At 42.6% G+C, this 15,346-nt stretch overlaps 1 protein-coding gene across 2 annotated transcripts in view; it reads left to right on the forward strand.

Moving 5' to 3' along the window:
• The window catches only part of IST1 (IST1 factor associated with ESCRT-III), a 112,626-nt gene that overhangs the window by 78,612 nt on the left and 18,668 nt on the right, over positions 1–15,346 (forward strand). The window contains exons 8-9 of one of the 2 annotated variants that reach the window (XM_086945531.1): positions 2,419–2,532; positions 3,429–3,477. In XM_086945531.1, coding sequence (XP_086801657.1) covers positions 2,419–2,532; positions 3,429–3,477 — 163 coding nt within the window. The remainder of the gene's footprint in view (positions 1–2,418; positions 2,533–3,428; positions 3,478–15,346) is intronic. The other variant, XM_086945532.1, reaches the window with a different exon arrangement.

Below are 15,346 nucleotides of genomic sequence, written 5' to 3' on the forward strand. Positions count from 1 at the left end.
CATTCTTAATTCCCTTCCGTCACAAACATCTGACGCTCTCTCCATTTCTAATCCGCCTAGTTCCACACCCCATGCTACAGCATATCAATTGACCCACTTCACCCCCCTGACAATAGATACTCTCTCCCCAATACTACATTCAATCAAAAGTGGATCTCCAACTGATCCCGCACCCTTCAACATCCTAAAGTCAGTTGCGCCTACCATTCTTCCTTATCTGGCAAATTTGATTAACATCTCGCTTACCCATGGCGTTGTTCCACCCAGCTGGAAAAAAGCAATTGTCAAAGCCCTTATTAAGAAATCACACTTGGACCCACTAGAATTAAGCAATTTTCGGCCGATCTCCTTGCTCCTAGGCATCAGCAAGATAGCCGAAAAATATGGCAACCATCAACTTTCTGAATATCTTGAAACCAATGGTCTCCTGGAGCCGTCTCAGACGGGATTTAGGCCCGGCCAGAGCACAGAAACTGCGATGTTGGCGGTTGTCGAAGAGGCAAGAAAAATCATCGATTCAGGAGGGTCAGTGGCAGTGATCCTCCTGGACCTGAGCGCAGCCTTTGACACCGTCAACCACTCGACATTGGTCCATAGGCTTAGGGATCTTGAAATCACAGGGACGGCCCTGTTCTGGTTGGAATCCTTCCTGAACGATAGGTCCTTCCAGGTAGCAGATGGTAATTTTACTTCCAGGCCCACTGCCATCAGCTGTGGGGTCCCTCAAGGTTCGTCCCTGAGTCCGACCCTTTTTAATGTTTACATGTCCCCCCTTGAGAAGATCGTCACCCCATTCGGGATCAAGCTTTGAACTTACGCTGACGATACCCAATTGGTAGTCTCCCTAAGTCAGCAAGACCAATCTCCCACCAACCTCCACAAATGTCTTAGCGACATAACTAAATGGATGAACATCTCACATCTTAAACTTAATAATGACAAGACAGAGATAATGGTTCTAGGCAATCAGTCACTCTACCAACCTAAATCCCTGTGGCCCCCATGTATGGGCACACCAACCAATCCGAAACAAGAAATCAAGAGTCTAGGAATTTGGCTGGATGAAGGCCTCAATTTCTTCACCCAAGCAAGAAAAACGGCCGGTGTGTGCCATGGCCTTCTACGGACCGCTAGAAAAATTCTGCCTTTACTCCCAACACAATCTCAAAAACTCTTGATTCACGGCCTTGTGTTGTCCCGCCTAGACTACGGCAATGCCCTCTATCTGGGGACCCCTAAAAAAGTACTATCAAAACTCCAGACAGTACAAAATACTGCTGCCCGTCTTCTCACAGGAACCCATCGTCGCTGTTCAGCCAAACCAGCCCTGAACGCCTTGCATTGGCTGCCCATCCAGGAGAGAATACAATTTAAGGCACTATGCAAGACACATAAAATTCTTCATGGAAAGGCTCCACCCATCTTAAAAAACCTTATCACTCCCTATACTACCAAGAGAACGTTACGTTCCTCACACTGCAACTTGGCATCCGTACCCAGAATCAAGAAAGCCCGCTCTGGAGGTCGACTCTTTGCCTATAATGCTTGCAAGCTATGGAACTCACTGCCCCCAGACATCAGAGCCCAGCCCAACCTACTCTCATTTCGTAAGGCACTCAAGACCTGGCTGTTCCCGTAACGCTTCCCTCGCACCTGGTTTCTTTATCACTAGCGCTGGGACGCTTACGGGCAGCCATGCGCTTTACAAATCTGTAAAATAAAATAAATACACCTTCATTGCCTTATAAGGCATTTAGTTTAGAAAGCCTCTGATTCGCTTCATCCCCTTGAAAGGCACAGGGTTCACTTTCACCTTGTTGATGCTTCAGTTGTTTGTTAGCTCTAGGCAGTCTTCCAATTAATCTTGTGCTAGATTTCTTTTCGGTTCACATCAATAGAACATAGTGACTTTTTGGGGGAGTCAGCGAAGGTTGTTCATGTTTTCATTCTTGCAGTAGGGGTTCGGTAGGTCCTGTAGTCTGGTTTTCGGCTTTGCATGGTGTAAAGTCATTTTTCATCACTTCCTGCTAATGAATGCCCTTAGACCAGGAAAGACCAGGTAGTTATGCATGGAGCACTTTTAAGGCATCCCATTTTAAGAACCTTAGAAATCTTCACCAAGGGTTTGCTCAAGCATTACAAGGCTCGTGAACGGTTGCAGAGCTTTGCAGTTTAAACATTTATATAGATGAGAAAATACTCCAGTTTTCTCTTTTGATTTATGTAGCAAGTATTTATTGCACAAACTGGTATATCTTTGAAATCTCCTCTTTAATTCTTGATTTTGCAGTTATGGTTATGCGGTTGCATTTTGTTACTAACATTTAAACGCATGATAAGCTGCTTTTTTTTATCCCAGATTCTTAAAATAATTAACAAAGTCCTGATAATCAATGCTTTGTGAATTCCCTTCCACAGGACACATTTAATGGACCAGCGGTGGGTATCTACCAGCCATTTGGTAACTTCCATCCACCTCAGATGGGAGGAAACGCGCCACAGATCCCCAGCAATCCCCCAACATACGAGTCTGTAAGTTCCTGACCTTCCCATCATGCAGCAGAGAGGAAAGCGGAAAAAGGGCTCAGGGAAGGCTAAGGATCCTTTATATTTCACCAGTGTTAGCACACTACTTATTAACATTCTCGTACTAACAACGTTTATAAAATAGAGGAAGGAAAATGTCTCAGGTTGTACCACAGGCCTGTCACCCAGCATCTTTTAGAGTATGTTCAACCCATTTCTGCTTCCACTTCATTGTCCTTCTCTTAACTAAAACACTTTTCTTTCTCTGCCCTTTCATGCTTCATCTTCAACTTCTTTTTTTGTACCCTTTAATGAGGTTCCTTTTTGTAATGTGCCATTTCCATTTACTGTGAAAGATTGTTTGTTCCCACGGTTAATGTTTAATTATGCAGTCTCCTGTCTTCTAAGCTTATGTCATTTGTCTCATCTGATGACTGTCTTGGTTTGCTGGCACGGCCTAATGGATGGGCTCCACTCAGTAGGCATTGTAATTTTTCAAGAATTGATTGCTTATTTTTTTAAAGTTAACCTGTTTAGATCTCTTCTGGAAAGGGAGTTGCTGTAGTACGAAGCGCAGGATTTCAGCGCAGTAATAGGCATTTAGGACGTGATGTTACGTTGCTAATGCTACACGATTGTGTATATGGTTACTGGAGCAAAGGCAGTTCACAGGGCCTGGGATTCTAGCAGGAGAGGAAATTATAAGGCATGGGGCCAGTTTGGGGGGGGCGGGCTGGAGTGAAAAATATAGCACTTAGAGTCCTAGTCTTGTATATTTTTAACTTGTTGTGACAGATGAGCCATTTCGGAGACAAGAATTACGTTAAGAAGGGTCCTGTAAGATGTATAGGTTCATGCTTTAGCTTTCTTTTTCACAGGCAGTAATGTGTGCTCTTTTTCAGATTGAAGATCTTAAAACTGACAAAAATGTCTCTTCTCAGCAGGATGCTGGTGAGTACATGGGCTTTTAGATGGGTGTCTTTATTCCTCTTCTCATTATTATTATTATTATTTTTGTTTTGTTTTCTCCTTTTGACCCTTTGACTTCCCTCACACCCGTTTACGTAGGTTTACGCTTTCCTAATACCCTAATCACAATATTGAACCCAGTTTACCTTGGCTTAAGGGTCATTATAATTGGTGCCTTTATTGACTGATAGGAATAATCTCCAAATGTAAGCTTGTAAAGGATAAATATATTGAGACAGAACACTTGTAGCAACAGTTTTACTTAACATTCGTATGTGCAGGGTCTACGGACAACTTGCAATACTATGACAAATGGCTTATAAATTGTTAATAGGGAAACATTTTCTTGTTGAGAAAAGAATCCCTAAATTGAGCTCCGGGGATATGAAAATTAGACAGTGCACCTTATCTTCACTATGTAGATAACGTTCTTATATTTTAATCACCATCATTTCCAGGACCAGCATGTATTAAAGTTAGAATTGGTTTTCATTCAATTTAGAAATTAATGTAAAAAGAAAACAATTTGAGATACATATTTCTTCCAAAATATTAAGGTCTGATATTTATTACTCTTGTCCCAAAATATGTAGATATTTTGTGTCTAGTGGTGTCGCGTTAATCACATGTGATAAGGTACTAATGTGAACATTACTTTTCTGAGGTTATGCAAAATCAACTCATTCATGTCTTAAAGAGATGCTTCACTTCTTTAAGTCAATGGTTTTCTACACCCATTTATATTGCCAACATGTTGTGCTGCTGTCATTTGTTGGGCCTTCATGAGGGCCAGAAGAAAGTCTTGTTTAATTTTCAAGTTCTGCAAACAGAGACCGGGATAACCTTGCATTGTGGCAACTTGTGCTGCGGGGATGTCTTGACTTCTGGGGATAATTATCTCACCTGGAAGAGGAGCACAATTATAGCTGTTACTGTACCAAGTGAGACTTGCCCTCTGAATTACTTTAAGTGAACTGTTTTGAATTTATGAAGCTGTATTAACTGCATCTTCTACATCTCAGCCTTTTTAGTGCAAGTAATCCTGAAAAACCTGGACACCTCTTCTGTAGCTATTTGGTAAAACCAAATAAAAACAATTATAACTGTGATAAACGCTGATACCGGGACAGTGACTGACAGAAATATATAAAGTAATTAATTTCTTCAAATATTTATGAAAAGAGACTGCGACTAAATCTTGTTTCCCTTTAACTCTATTGTCAGTTCTTTACTTGCTAGGAAACATACCTTTCAACACATCCCTTGAAGGAATCTTCATTGATGGTCCTGATCAAGGAATAGCTCCATCCACAAGCGTAATGCCAGAGTATTTACAAAAAAAAAAATATATATATATATATTATGGCGGCATACTGATGCGTGGCGAATTTTCTTTCAATAAATATTGAAAAGCACAAAAGATTGGGTCCGCGCTTGTCTATCTGAGTCCTGTCTGCTGAGTGGATTCTTAAGATAGAGTACTGGAATATATATATATATATATATATATATATATATATATATATAATGCTTACGAAAAGGCTAATGCTTTTAAAAGCAAACAAGCACATTTCAGCCGTATGTCTTGTCTGTACACCAGCTATTTTTTCAAGATTCTGGAATTACATTCCTGGAGGCAAAAACTCTGTTTTTTTAAATTTTTTTAAATACAGAAAATGACTCCCCCCTGTGAAAAGTCCTTCTTGTGGTAGGAAGAAGGCAGAGGCCAAAACCCATCTTATGTAACCTTGACCTCTTCAGCATTTTATACCAGAATCTTATCTACATGGGGAAAAGAGCAGTTCCAGAATATGTCCAGAAAAACTTTAAATGACCAGCACAAGATTGACATCAGTGGCCTGCAGGAAAATCAGTGCAGCAGCCAGGAGGTTGATTTTTGGAGGTCAAAAGACCATAGAGAAGGCACCCTGCTCCTGCCCACTCATTAGTCTTAAGAGACTACCCAAGAGTGAGATCCAAGAAGGGATCACTACAACAGTCATGCTCCCATTTGACACTGAGATCTATGTTGTCAAGAACAGGCAGTGTGCTAACTTTCATACAGACAAGTGCGGGTCCATAATTGACGCACCATTAAATATAGAAGCAAGCATGAAAGTCTATTTTGTCACAATATTTGACATTTAAAGGTTCATCATCAAGCAGATGCCAAAATCTCATTGAAGAGTGAGTTCACAGATTGAAAAAAGAAAGGAACTAGATACTTCAGACGCTGAGTATTTGAGGGCGTGTTCAGGAACCTGTGAAGTTCTATTGGTGTTGGAGTTTCCTTCCTTGCCTTTATCTTCATGGAGGTTTACATCTCCGGTATGTCTTTTGCCAAAAACTCCTGTTGGTCCAACATCACTGAATGCTGTTATTTCCCCAGCTCCAGATGTTGGTTTGCAACCTTTAGGGGTACTTCTGCAGCGGCTTGTTTCACAGGTGAGGTCTCAACCTAGGTAATCTACAACGTCAAGACAGTAGTTATGCACTAGGATTACATTGTATTCTTGAAGGCCTTCTCATACACCTCAGTGACCCATCTTATTATTTAAGCACTTTCCTTCCTCTAGTGCTTATTAGACCCGGAAATGGAGTTGGTCCTAGCACTGCCACCAGCAAGGTCTGCTCTTAAAAGAAATATAAGTCTCCTGATTAGAAACAGTTGTTTATGTGGAGTGATCTGCAGCCCGACTCTGATTAACAGCAGCTAGAAAATATCTTGCCACTGCTTTAACATGTGCAGTCCCTCCTGAAAAGGAGCGCAAATGAGCTAAGTTCAGTGGGATTGTAAGTGTGGAGAACATCGGCAACCGCACCAAAAGCTACTTGGGCCATGTCCTTATAAGGCAGATATGATGAGTTTCTGTTGGACTCTCTGCAGTGTTTCAGAGAAACTTCGTTGTAATAACAGAGAAGATTTTCAGGCGGTTTTGTACAACCGAATGCTGGTCTCCAAATAGGTAATCAGCAGTGCAACTGGCTTCTAGGGCCTTGCCATTAATTGATAGTGCCATAAATTGGCCATCTTGGCTTTGTCTTATAAGCCTTGAACCCAAAATCAATAGAGGGTTCTAAATCAGCATTTCTCTAGTATAATGTTTGGCTAACAAGCTGATGAAGAAATGCAGCAGATGACAGCCCTCAGAGCAGTAGGTTTAGAAAAGAAAAAGGAGTACCGGAAACATTAGTGCAAGTCTTACAAACGTAGTTATCTCAAACGGAGGGTTCAAACCCCTCTGTGGCTCCAGGAGCACCATCATTTAGCAGCAAAACAGCCATTATGGCAGTACAAATATGTAAAAGGGGAAAGCCGCCAGTAAACCAACCATCTGCGACTGTAGGGAACCACCAATTTCTTTTCCTCTCCTCATTCCAGTAAGGAGACGTATCACAAAACATCTGAAACAATGGCAAGAAGAGAGATGGGTGCTGCTGAATAATATGCATAATGTTTACTTTGACGCTCAAAGCCTATCCTTGAGCCAGAACTCTTAAAGAAATATTTCTGATACCATTGAGACTTCGGCTAAGCCTGTGAGCAGTCTTCTGGATAAGAAAGGTTTAGTGGTTCTCCCACTTCGAAAAGGAAAGGGGGGTTTACTCTTGTTACTTCATGGTTCGAAAGAAGGGACTCTATTTATGACCTTAAGCTGACCAGTTAAATACTAAAACAATATGTATGCTCGACCTCAATCAAATCTTTATTCAACTCCATGAAAAAGACTGAATGTGTGCCATACACTTTAAGAATGCTTACTGCTACAATCCAGATGCCAGCTCTTTTCCCATACTGAGAAAGGTAGGAAATTTACTCCTGACGATGGCAGACGTAAAAACTCTTCCAGGGTTGGGTAAAAAGAGTGGTTGGAGGAAAAGTGAACTTGCAAACTCTCAACTGATTTTCGCATGAGCAAATCTACACATGAATGTTTGTTCGTGCTAAAATGCAGTTCACAAATATTTTCTAGGACTAAGATTTCTTGTGAATTCATGAAAGCGGTAAATCTGCACTAATACAAGGACATGTACCTTCGATGCACTTTTGAGATTTCTTTAATAATTGGGCTCCAAAATTCTATCTCTCTATAAGCTGGTTTCACTATGAGTGAAGGCATTCTGCTCTTTTACAAGGAGCATATTGATGCACAAAGTAGTTTTGTTCAGTGCCAGGAACTAACGTGGCAATATGTGCTTTTTGAGATCCAATTTCTTTTTGCTTTTTGACAACTCTTGTTATAAGGGTGAGGGCCTGGCAGCTCCCACGCGAATAAGGTTTTACAAAAACCATGCCAAAACATCGCACACATTGAAAAAACCAAAAGGCTGACCACCAATTTCAGACCTACTTAATTTGCCAGTGCTTCTTTATTTTTATGTTTCCCATAATCTTGTTGAAACTAATTCACCAATTGTCCATAAGGAATGTTTTGGGGAAATACTAGCATGCATCAACACATTTTTATAAATGATCCTGCAAAGAAATGGTAGTTTTGTAAGCATTTTATTTTGAAAGCAAAAAATCATCCATCTTGCTTTCAAGATTCTGCAAATGTGTGCATCTAATCGGAGAGCATTCTGGGAGCATTATGCATAACCTCATACAGCTAAACTTTGAAAAGTTTATACTTGAACTGCTATCAGTAATGCAGGCCAAGCTTACATTTCCTTAGAACACTCACCCTAATAATAAAGGGTTTGAATTATTGAACCATAAATACATGTTCGAACAGCATAAACATATGAACACAAATATTACCTTAACTGCAGACCGTGCCCTTCCCTGATCCATAATGTGGTACTATAACTGGAAGCCAAAGTGTTTGTGCTGCAGGGAGTTGGGCCTATATGTCCCAAGAACAAAATACACATGAAAACGTGTTGTTCTTGACCCCAAACAATATGTCCTGGGTGTCAGGCTATAGGAATTCCACAACCCTCCACTACCTGATGTTTGCTCATCAGGACCTCAGTAACTAAGAAAAATTTTGAGTCAAATTACTCCTGGCCTTAAATCATAAATCACTGTAGTTCATCTTAATGCTACTGAAAGTGCACAAGCTGAATCACTCAGTTGGGGATTTTGGCAAACAGGCCTCTTGGAAGATGCAGAGAACAAGAACTACCCTTCTTACGCTTCCATCCAGGAACAAAGGGGAATACCCTTTTGATAGAATGGTCAGGGAAGTTTGTCTATGCTTTTCCCTTAATAACTGATGCTGCTGCTCATCGTCAAATAGATGTACTCTAGAGCAAGGATGATGCTCATACCTTTGGAAAGCCACATCAGTGGTGGTTCATTGATCTTACCTCGAGCACCCTCACACACTGCATCTCTTACACAGGTTTCAGGGACACATCCTGTTCTCCATTATTGTATCTTTAATAGTCACATGTTTGAATCTTCCCCATCATCATGGTGGAAGTCTCACGGTAACAGTAATAAAAGCAATGTAAATACATAAACATTAGGAATCCATTTGAGAACAATAGACATTGTTTGCATTGTTTTAATGCAACCAAACTGCATCCAGAATACCGACGCTGAAACACTCATCCCCTGTATAGATAACATACCTTAGATTTCTTACCTCACGTCGTGTGTTAGGGAGTCTCCCTGAGCTCTGCTCAGTCAGGGTTTTTTCTTGTCAACGGTTCTCAAACTGATCTTTTGACCTTCAATGAACTTCTAAGGTACAGTCTCCTTGAATAAAAAAGGCTGTTTTGGCCTTGTAAATCGTGTGGGTACCCAAGGCTATTCAAGGAATATCTTTGTTGCCTGTACCCTCACCATAAGCCAAAGAAGTACAAACCGTGTCAAACCTTTTCAGCCAAAACCTTGAAAGACCGTGAGGCCAGACTCCTCCTTTTGGTCCAAAAGAAGACGGATCACTCTGAGGGCGTAGTAAGGGGTCATTTTTCATCCGAGTAGAACTGCAAAAATGAGGGCTCCTCCTCCTCCGACAGACTCCAAGAGGGCTAATTCTTCCAGATTTGAGATATCTCAGAGTAAGGAACCTGCTGATTCTACAGCCTCTCACAGAAAGGCTCCTTCCTCTTTATTGGTTCCTGTGACACCTTTTAAGGGACCTCCAATGAAGAAAATCAGTCCGTCGACCGAACAGTCATCGTAATTCATCCCGTTGACGGCTGTAGCGATGACGGGTAAAGTGTTGTGCAAAAAAAACAGTTGTTGGACGGAATGGTGGACACTGCAAGCATTCACCCCCAGTCACAAGGATATGGGTTAAATCCATCATTCTTTTGCTCACCACACCACCCTAATTTGGCCTCAGCCATATGCAAATCACTCTTGACCCTGTTCCTTGTGGGAACAGTCCAGCCCGAACTGCCAAGCCAGGTCCTCTCTGGACCGGAAACAAGCATTTTGGGGCCGGTTTCAGGGCATCACCCTTCATCAGCCAGGCTAGCTTGAATCCAGTGCTGTTGTGAGCACAAGACGTGTTGGCGAAACCATCCCCATCATCATTGGCAAAGCTATTGACGACTATGGCATCAGCAAGAATATTGATGCCACCATCGTCGACACCCTCAGTCCCATCTAAGCCATCAACAACACTCCTGTTGACAAAGCTTCTATCAGTGTCATCTTCATCAAAGGCCATAAAGGAGACTGTTCATCTCTGATGAGGGACTTCAAATACCCATACATCAGGATCCTATGATGGTGTCCCCTCTCCCCCGTTGCGGCTTCTCGAAATGGAGGAGTCGGGTGATGAGTCCTTTGGCCTAGTCTACAGCCCAACACAGCTAAATGTAAAATGCCAGGACACTGAGGAGGAAGATGCTACTCAGGGCACTTCTAGATACTTAGAAGGTAACTTCTCTTTTCAGGGCAAGTGTCAATAGTCCATTCAAAGTTATGACACCTTTCAGGAGCATTATCCTTACAATGATCCTGAAAACGAGCAGCACCGTATGAAAGAGGACATCATTAGTCCCTATATCTCTGGTCACTGATTTGGTGAAGAGCAGCACAGTATGAAAGAGGACACCATTACACTCGCTATATTCTGGTCACTGATTTGCACCTAATGCTGAATGATTATTATAAGAGATTTCTGGATGCGAATGCCCTGGTGCAACGTTCAAAGGCTCTAGTGCTAGTATCCCTTCATAAACCTCTTTTGGGCACACAACAGCAAAAGGAGGGAACAATCTTGCCTCCAATTACTATAAGGGATGACTTTAATTGATGGTGATTGGGAACAACAGCCAGAGCAAGGTGAGATTCTTTCTGGGCCCTCTGCATAGGACATCGTATCCTACATGGGAAAGGCCCTAGGTACCTGCTCAACTATCTTAAGCGATATCAGCCAACACGCCAATTAAGATCATGTGGCAAGGGGCTGGTACAGGTCCCAAAGGTAAAAAGAGCAAGAATGGGTGGAAAATCCTTTAGAGGCTCGACGGCTAAGCTGTGGAACAAGCTGCCAGAAAAGCTGCGACTGGAAAAATCCGAGCTTGTATTCCGTAAAGAACTGAAAACAATCCTGTTCCCCAATCCTCAATGCCTCAAATAGGGCCTCTCACCACAACCAGAATCCCACTTTAATGGAAACAAACAGCAGCTACCAGCGCGGGGACACACCAGCAGGTGTAACCAAGCGCTTTATAAAATTTATAATGAATGGGTCAACAGGCGATCACACGAAGGGGATGATTAAGTGCCTCTGTTATCTGCTCGACTTTGCCAGTGCCGGCTAATTAACCCCTAGCAAGTATTGGAGGTTTTCACAAGCTCCTTAAGAGTGTCCAAGCTTTTTGACTTGCTTCTCCCTATCAAGCAAACTGAATAATTCTTCTATGACTTTAAGGATTTGTGTCAACGATCAGTCCGATCCATCCCCAAATTGGAGTATATATGGCTGGAGGGGTTGAAACATATGAATACACTGGCTTTAGTGGCAGCTGTGGTCACCAAGTTGGACAAAAATTAAAAGGCGCCAGACAACTCACCAACATCTTATTGGTCATCCACGCCCTGACTCCATCATTATGCAGGCAGCCCAACTGCACACTAAGAATCCTTCCACACCTTGCTCTGCCCCTCCTGATCAGGATAATAGAAGATTAGATAACATCGGTAAGAGCTTCTACCCTATGGTGGCAACATCCATCAGGGCGTCTAATGCGCTGGCAACATCTGGGCGTCAAATGCGCTGGCCATATTGGTGAGATAATACCATCTGATTTGGTCGGACACTTCAGCAATTCTGGAATATCTCCCAGAGGATAAAAAGGAGGAAGCAAAGGAGATTCATCGGAAGTCATTGATGCTGCCATGGATAGCTCTTCCGCAGAATTCTGTCAGATGGCAAGGGATGCTGTCCTACGTCGCCAAGATTGGCTAAAGGTCACTTCGTTTTGACCAGAAGTGCAGGCGAAGATAACTGACATGCCATTTGATGGCGATAATTTTTTTGGCAAGCATGCGGATGATGCTGTACGATCTATAAAGTCTGACACGGACACCACACAGTAGAGGGTAATTTATGTCCAGAGTACTTTACCCGCAAAAAAGATACCAACCATATTTTCAGCAGGGGTGTTGAGCGCAATACTCTTCTCAGCAGCAGTATAGATGGACAGTAGCTTCGTCGTATGCTCAACAACCCATCAAAGACATCCTCAGGCTGGAGGAAAATTCCAGGACGCTTCTAGGTGCCAAGGATACTTTGAGGGCACCAGTCACCTCAGTCCCACCTCAACAACAATTCAGAAACCCCCTCTGCAAATTTTACAGTCCATGGTAGACCATTTCTTCTGACAAATGGGTAATTAACGTAATACAACGCAGCCAGATCATGGAATTTGTTAAAAAATCTCTCAATTTTCCACCTGGCAGAAAATCCCTTTAACATCTGCCTTTGCTGAAGCAGATTTGTTTGCTACTCTCCAAGGATGCAGTAGAGGGGCTTCTGTTGCTTCAGTGTAACAGGTTTTTACTCCAACTTCTTCCTCATCAAAAATAAATCATGAAAATGAAGACAGATGATAGATTTGAGGCTTTTAAATACTTAAAGAAACAACCTTTCAGGATGTTATACTTACAAGAGATCCTACAACTTGACTACAGGGGATTCCATGACATCCCAGGATCTTCTAGATACACACTTCCATATACCCATGCATGCAAGGTATTGAGGTGGCAAGGTGCCATTACCAATTCAAAGAACTTCCTTTTGGGCTGCTCTCAGCTCCCAGGGTCTTCACAAAATGCATGGCCTAATGGCAGCCTCCTTGAGGAGAAAGTGACACCAATTGTTCACTTACCTGAACAACTGCCTTAGAAAGGGTCCCACATTTTCCTCTGTAAGAAAACCTACTTGGACCTGTCTGCGGATGTTCAGGACCATAGGCCTCCAACTGAACAGAGAAAATGTCATTGGCCCCATCCAGGTCAGCAGTTTTTCAGAGGTGAATTCTGGATACCACCATTTCCTAGACTTTCCCAACTGCAGAAAGGATTCGTCGGCTCAAGACAGTACTGGATTCCCTCTTAGGAAAGAGTTTCACATCTGTCCGGAAGTAGAAATCTGTGTTGGGAATGATGCCATCTTACATTCCAGTAAGACCAAATTGTCTTCTTCACATGTGGCCTTTGCAGGAACACCTGGATGCTCAATAGGATCAATGGCAGTAGACCTTCAAGGACTCAATATCAATTACCCGACTATGAAGTTAGCGATGGGATAGTAGAAGAACACGGCAAATGGATCTCAAGGCTTATCATTCAGATGCATCTCTGGAAATTTGGGGAGCCCATTTGCAGGACTTAGAAATTGTTGGGAAATGTTATGCACAGGAAGCATTGTTGCACATAAATCTCCTGGAATTGGAATCTGTTTTCCTGGGCCTCCAGTCTTTTCTTCCCAGACTCCGCAATTCCTTGTTATTGGTCATAACAGACCATGCCACTACAATGCTTATCTCGCCACACAAAGAGGAACGAGATCACAGGTCTTGTCTGCTCAAGTTCAGCAAATTTGGAAATGTTTGATTGCCCACAACATCTCTCTGAGAGTGAAACATATTCTGGGAGTAGAGAACACATGGGTGGATTCCTTAACCAGAATGGAGAAACAGTGCTGCTAATGGGAACTGAATCATTGTCAGTTATTGCAGCTGTTCCATCAATGGGGTACATAAAGTCTGGATCTCTTAACTACTTTTTTCCCCTTCTTTTTATTCATCAGAACATAAACAGTACAACACAAACCAGCACCTTTGCCCACCTTATCACGTTTACTTTGCTTAGCAAGTTATTCTCATTTACATTGTTTGTCAGTTCTGGATCACAGTTCTACTCATGCGACCACGTCCTTACTTTCGGCCTCTCTTTCTCTTAAGTATGCAGTCAAAGGGACCCATATATCTTCCGGTTTGGCCGCACTTAGGGAGTTCCTCTGCATATATGTCCAGCGTCTCTTTACAGTACACCAAGTCCTTAACCCACTGTAACAGTGTTGGTATTGATCTTCTTCCCCATTTCATCGCCACACACCTTTTGGCCATCAGCAACGCTATTGCTGTAAACTTATACAGGCCTCCCTTCAAGTTAAGGAGCAGGCATGTGGACTGCAATGTTTCCAATCATTTTGATTACATTTCGTACCATCTTGGAACAAAAGGATTTTATCTTATCACAATCCCATGATAGATGTATAGTCTGCTCCCTCTTTCACACATCTCTGACACCTGTCATTGCCTATGATGTCATATCTATGTAACCGCTTAGGAGTATAGTACATTTGCTGTATGTTTTTAAAATGTATAATGCGGAGATGCAATTTAGATGTTAGCACCTCAGACTACAACATTTCTCCCATTCCTTCTGTGTGAACTGCGGCTGCAACAGTGCGTTCCAGCGTTCAAATGCTTGCTTGAAGGTGTTCTTTACCTAAGCTTGCGCAGTCCGATATAAGTTAGTGATTAGTTTCTCACACATATGGGCTGCCAGCAATGCTCGTAGTGTATTTAGTGTGGGGGGGGGGGGCGTTCCTGCGAAAACATCGGGTACTGCTCCCTCAGTGCTACTCTGAGCCTGTGATATAGAAAAGTAAATAGTGGTGGTCTGTTTTGTATGTATTGTAGGTTGTCTTCGGTTATGAACTGGCCCTCCGGGAAATTATATAGCTCATCCTCCCCATACTCGCCTGGTTCAGCACATTCAGGGCTCCCCGCACCTGTAGCACCAAGATATCCGGATGATAGTCAATCGGAAGCATCGGTGCATACAGTGACATTTTCCCTGCCCATCTCCCCCGCGCCTTCCAGGCTATGGTAGTGCATTGTAGCGTATTTAATTCTGTACAAGGTATTCCCCCTCTGTTACTCAATGAAACAAGGTGTGTATCCCCCTCCTCAATGGCTAAATGGGGCGTGTATGCATGGGGAGTGTACCAATAATGCACAAAGTGTTCCTGGGCACAGAGGCAGTACAAGTGGCGATCTGGAGCTCCGAATCCTCCGCTTTTGTAGGGCATAGTGAGGGTTTCCAGCTTAACTCTCGGCTGCTTCCCTGCCCAGATTAGTCTCAGTAGTTGTGTATGTATGTTTGCGAAGAGCACACTGGGCAAGATGGTGGGGATATTTATAAACCGGTTAAGGAAACCCGGGAGTATTATCATTTTTATCAGCGCTATCCTGTCTGGCAGCGATAGTGGTATTTTTATCCATCTTTCAACTTTGTTTTCTAGTTAGGTTAGGTCCCTGCCGTAGTTTTCTAGTATAACTAGGCATGTGTTCCTATGTACCCATACTCCTAGATATTGCACGGGGTTTGTCACCCATTCATGTGGGTATTCAAGCTCATATGGATTCT

Source organism: Lissotriton vulgaris, chromosome 12 (assembly GCF_964263255.1).
Source record: "Lissotriton vulgaris chromosome 12, aLisVul1.2, whole genome shotgun sequence".
Classification (NCBI taxonomy): Eukaryota; Metazoa; Chordata; class Amphibia; order Caudata; family Salamandridae; genus Lissotriton; species Lissotriton vulgaris.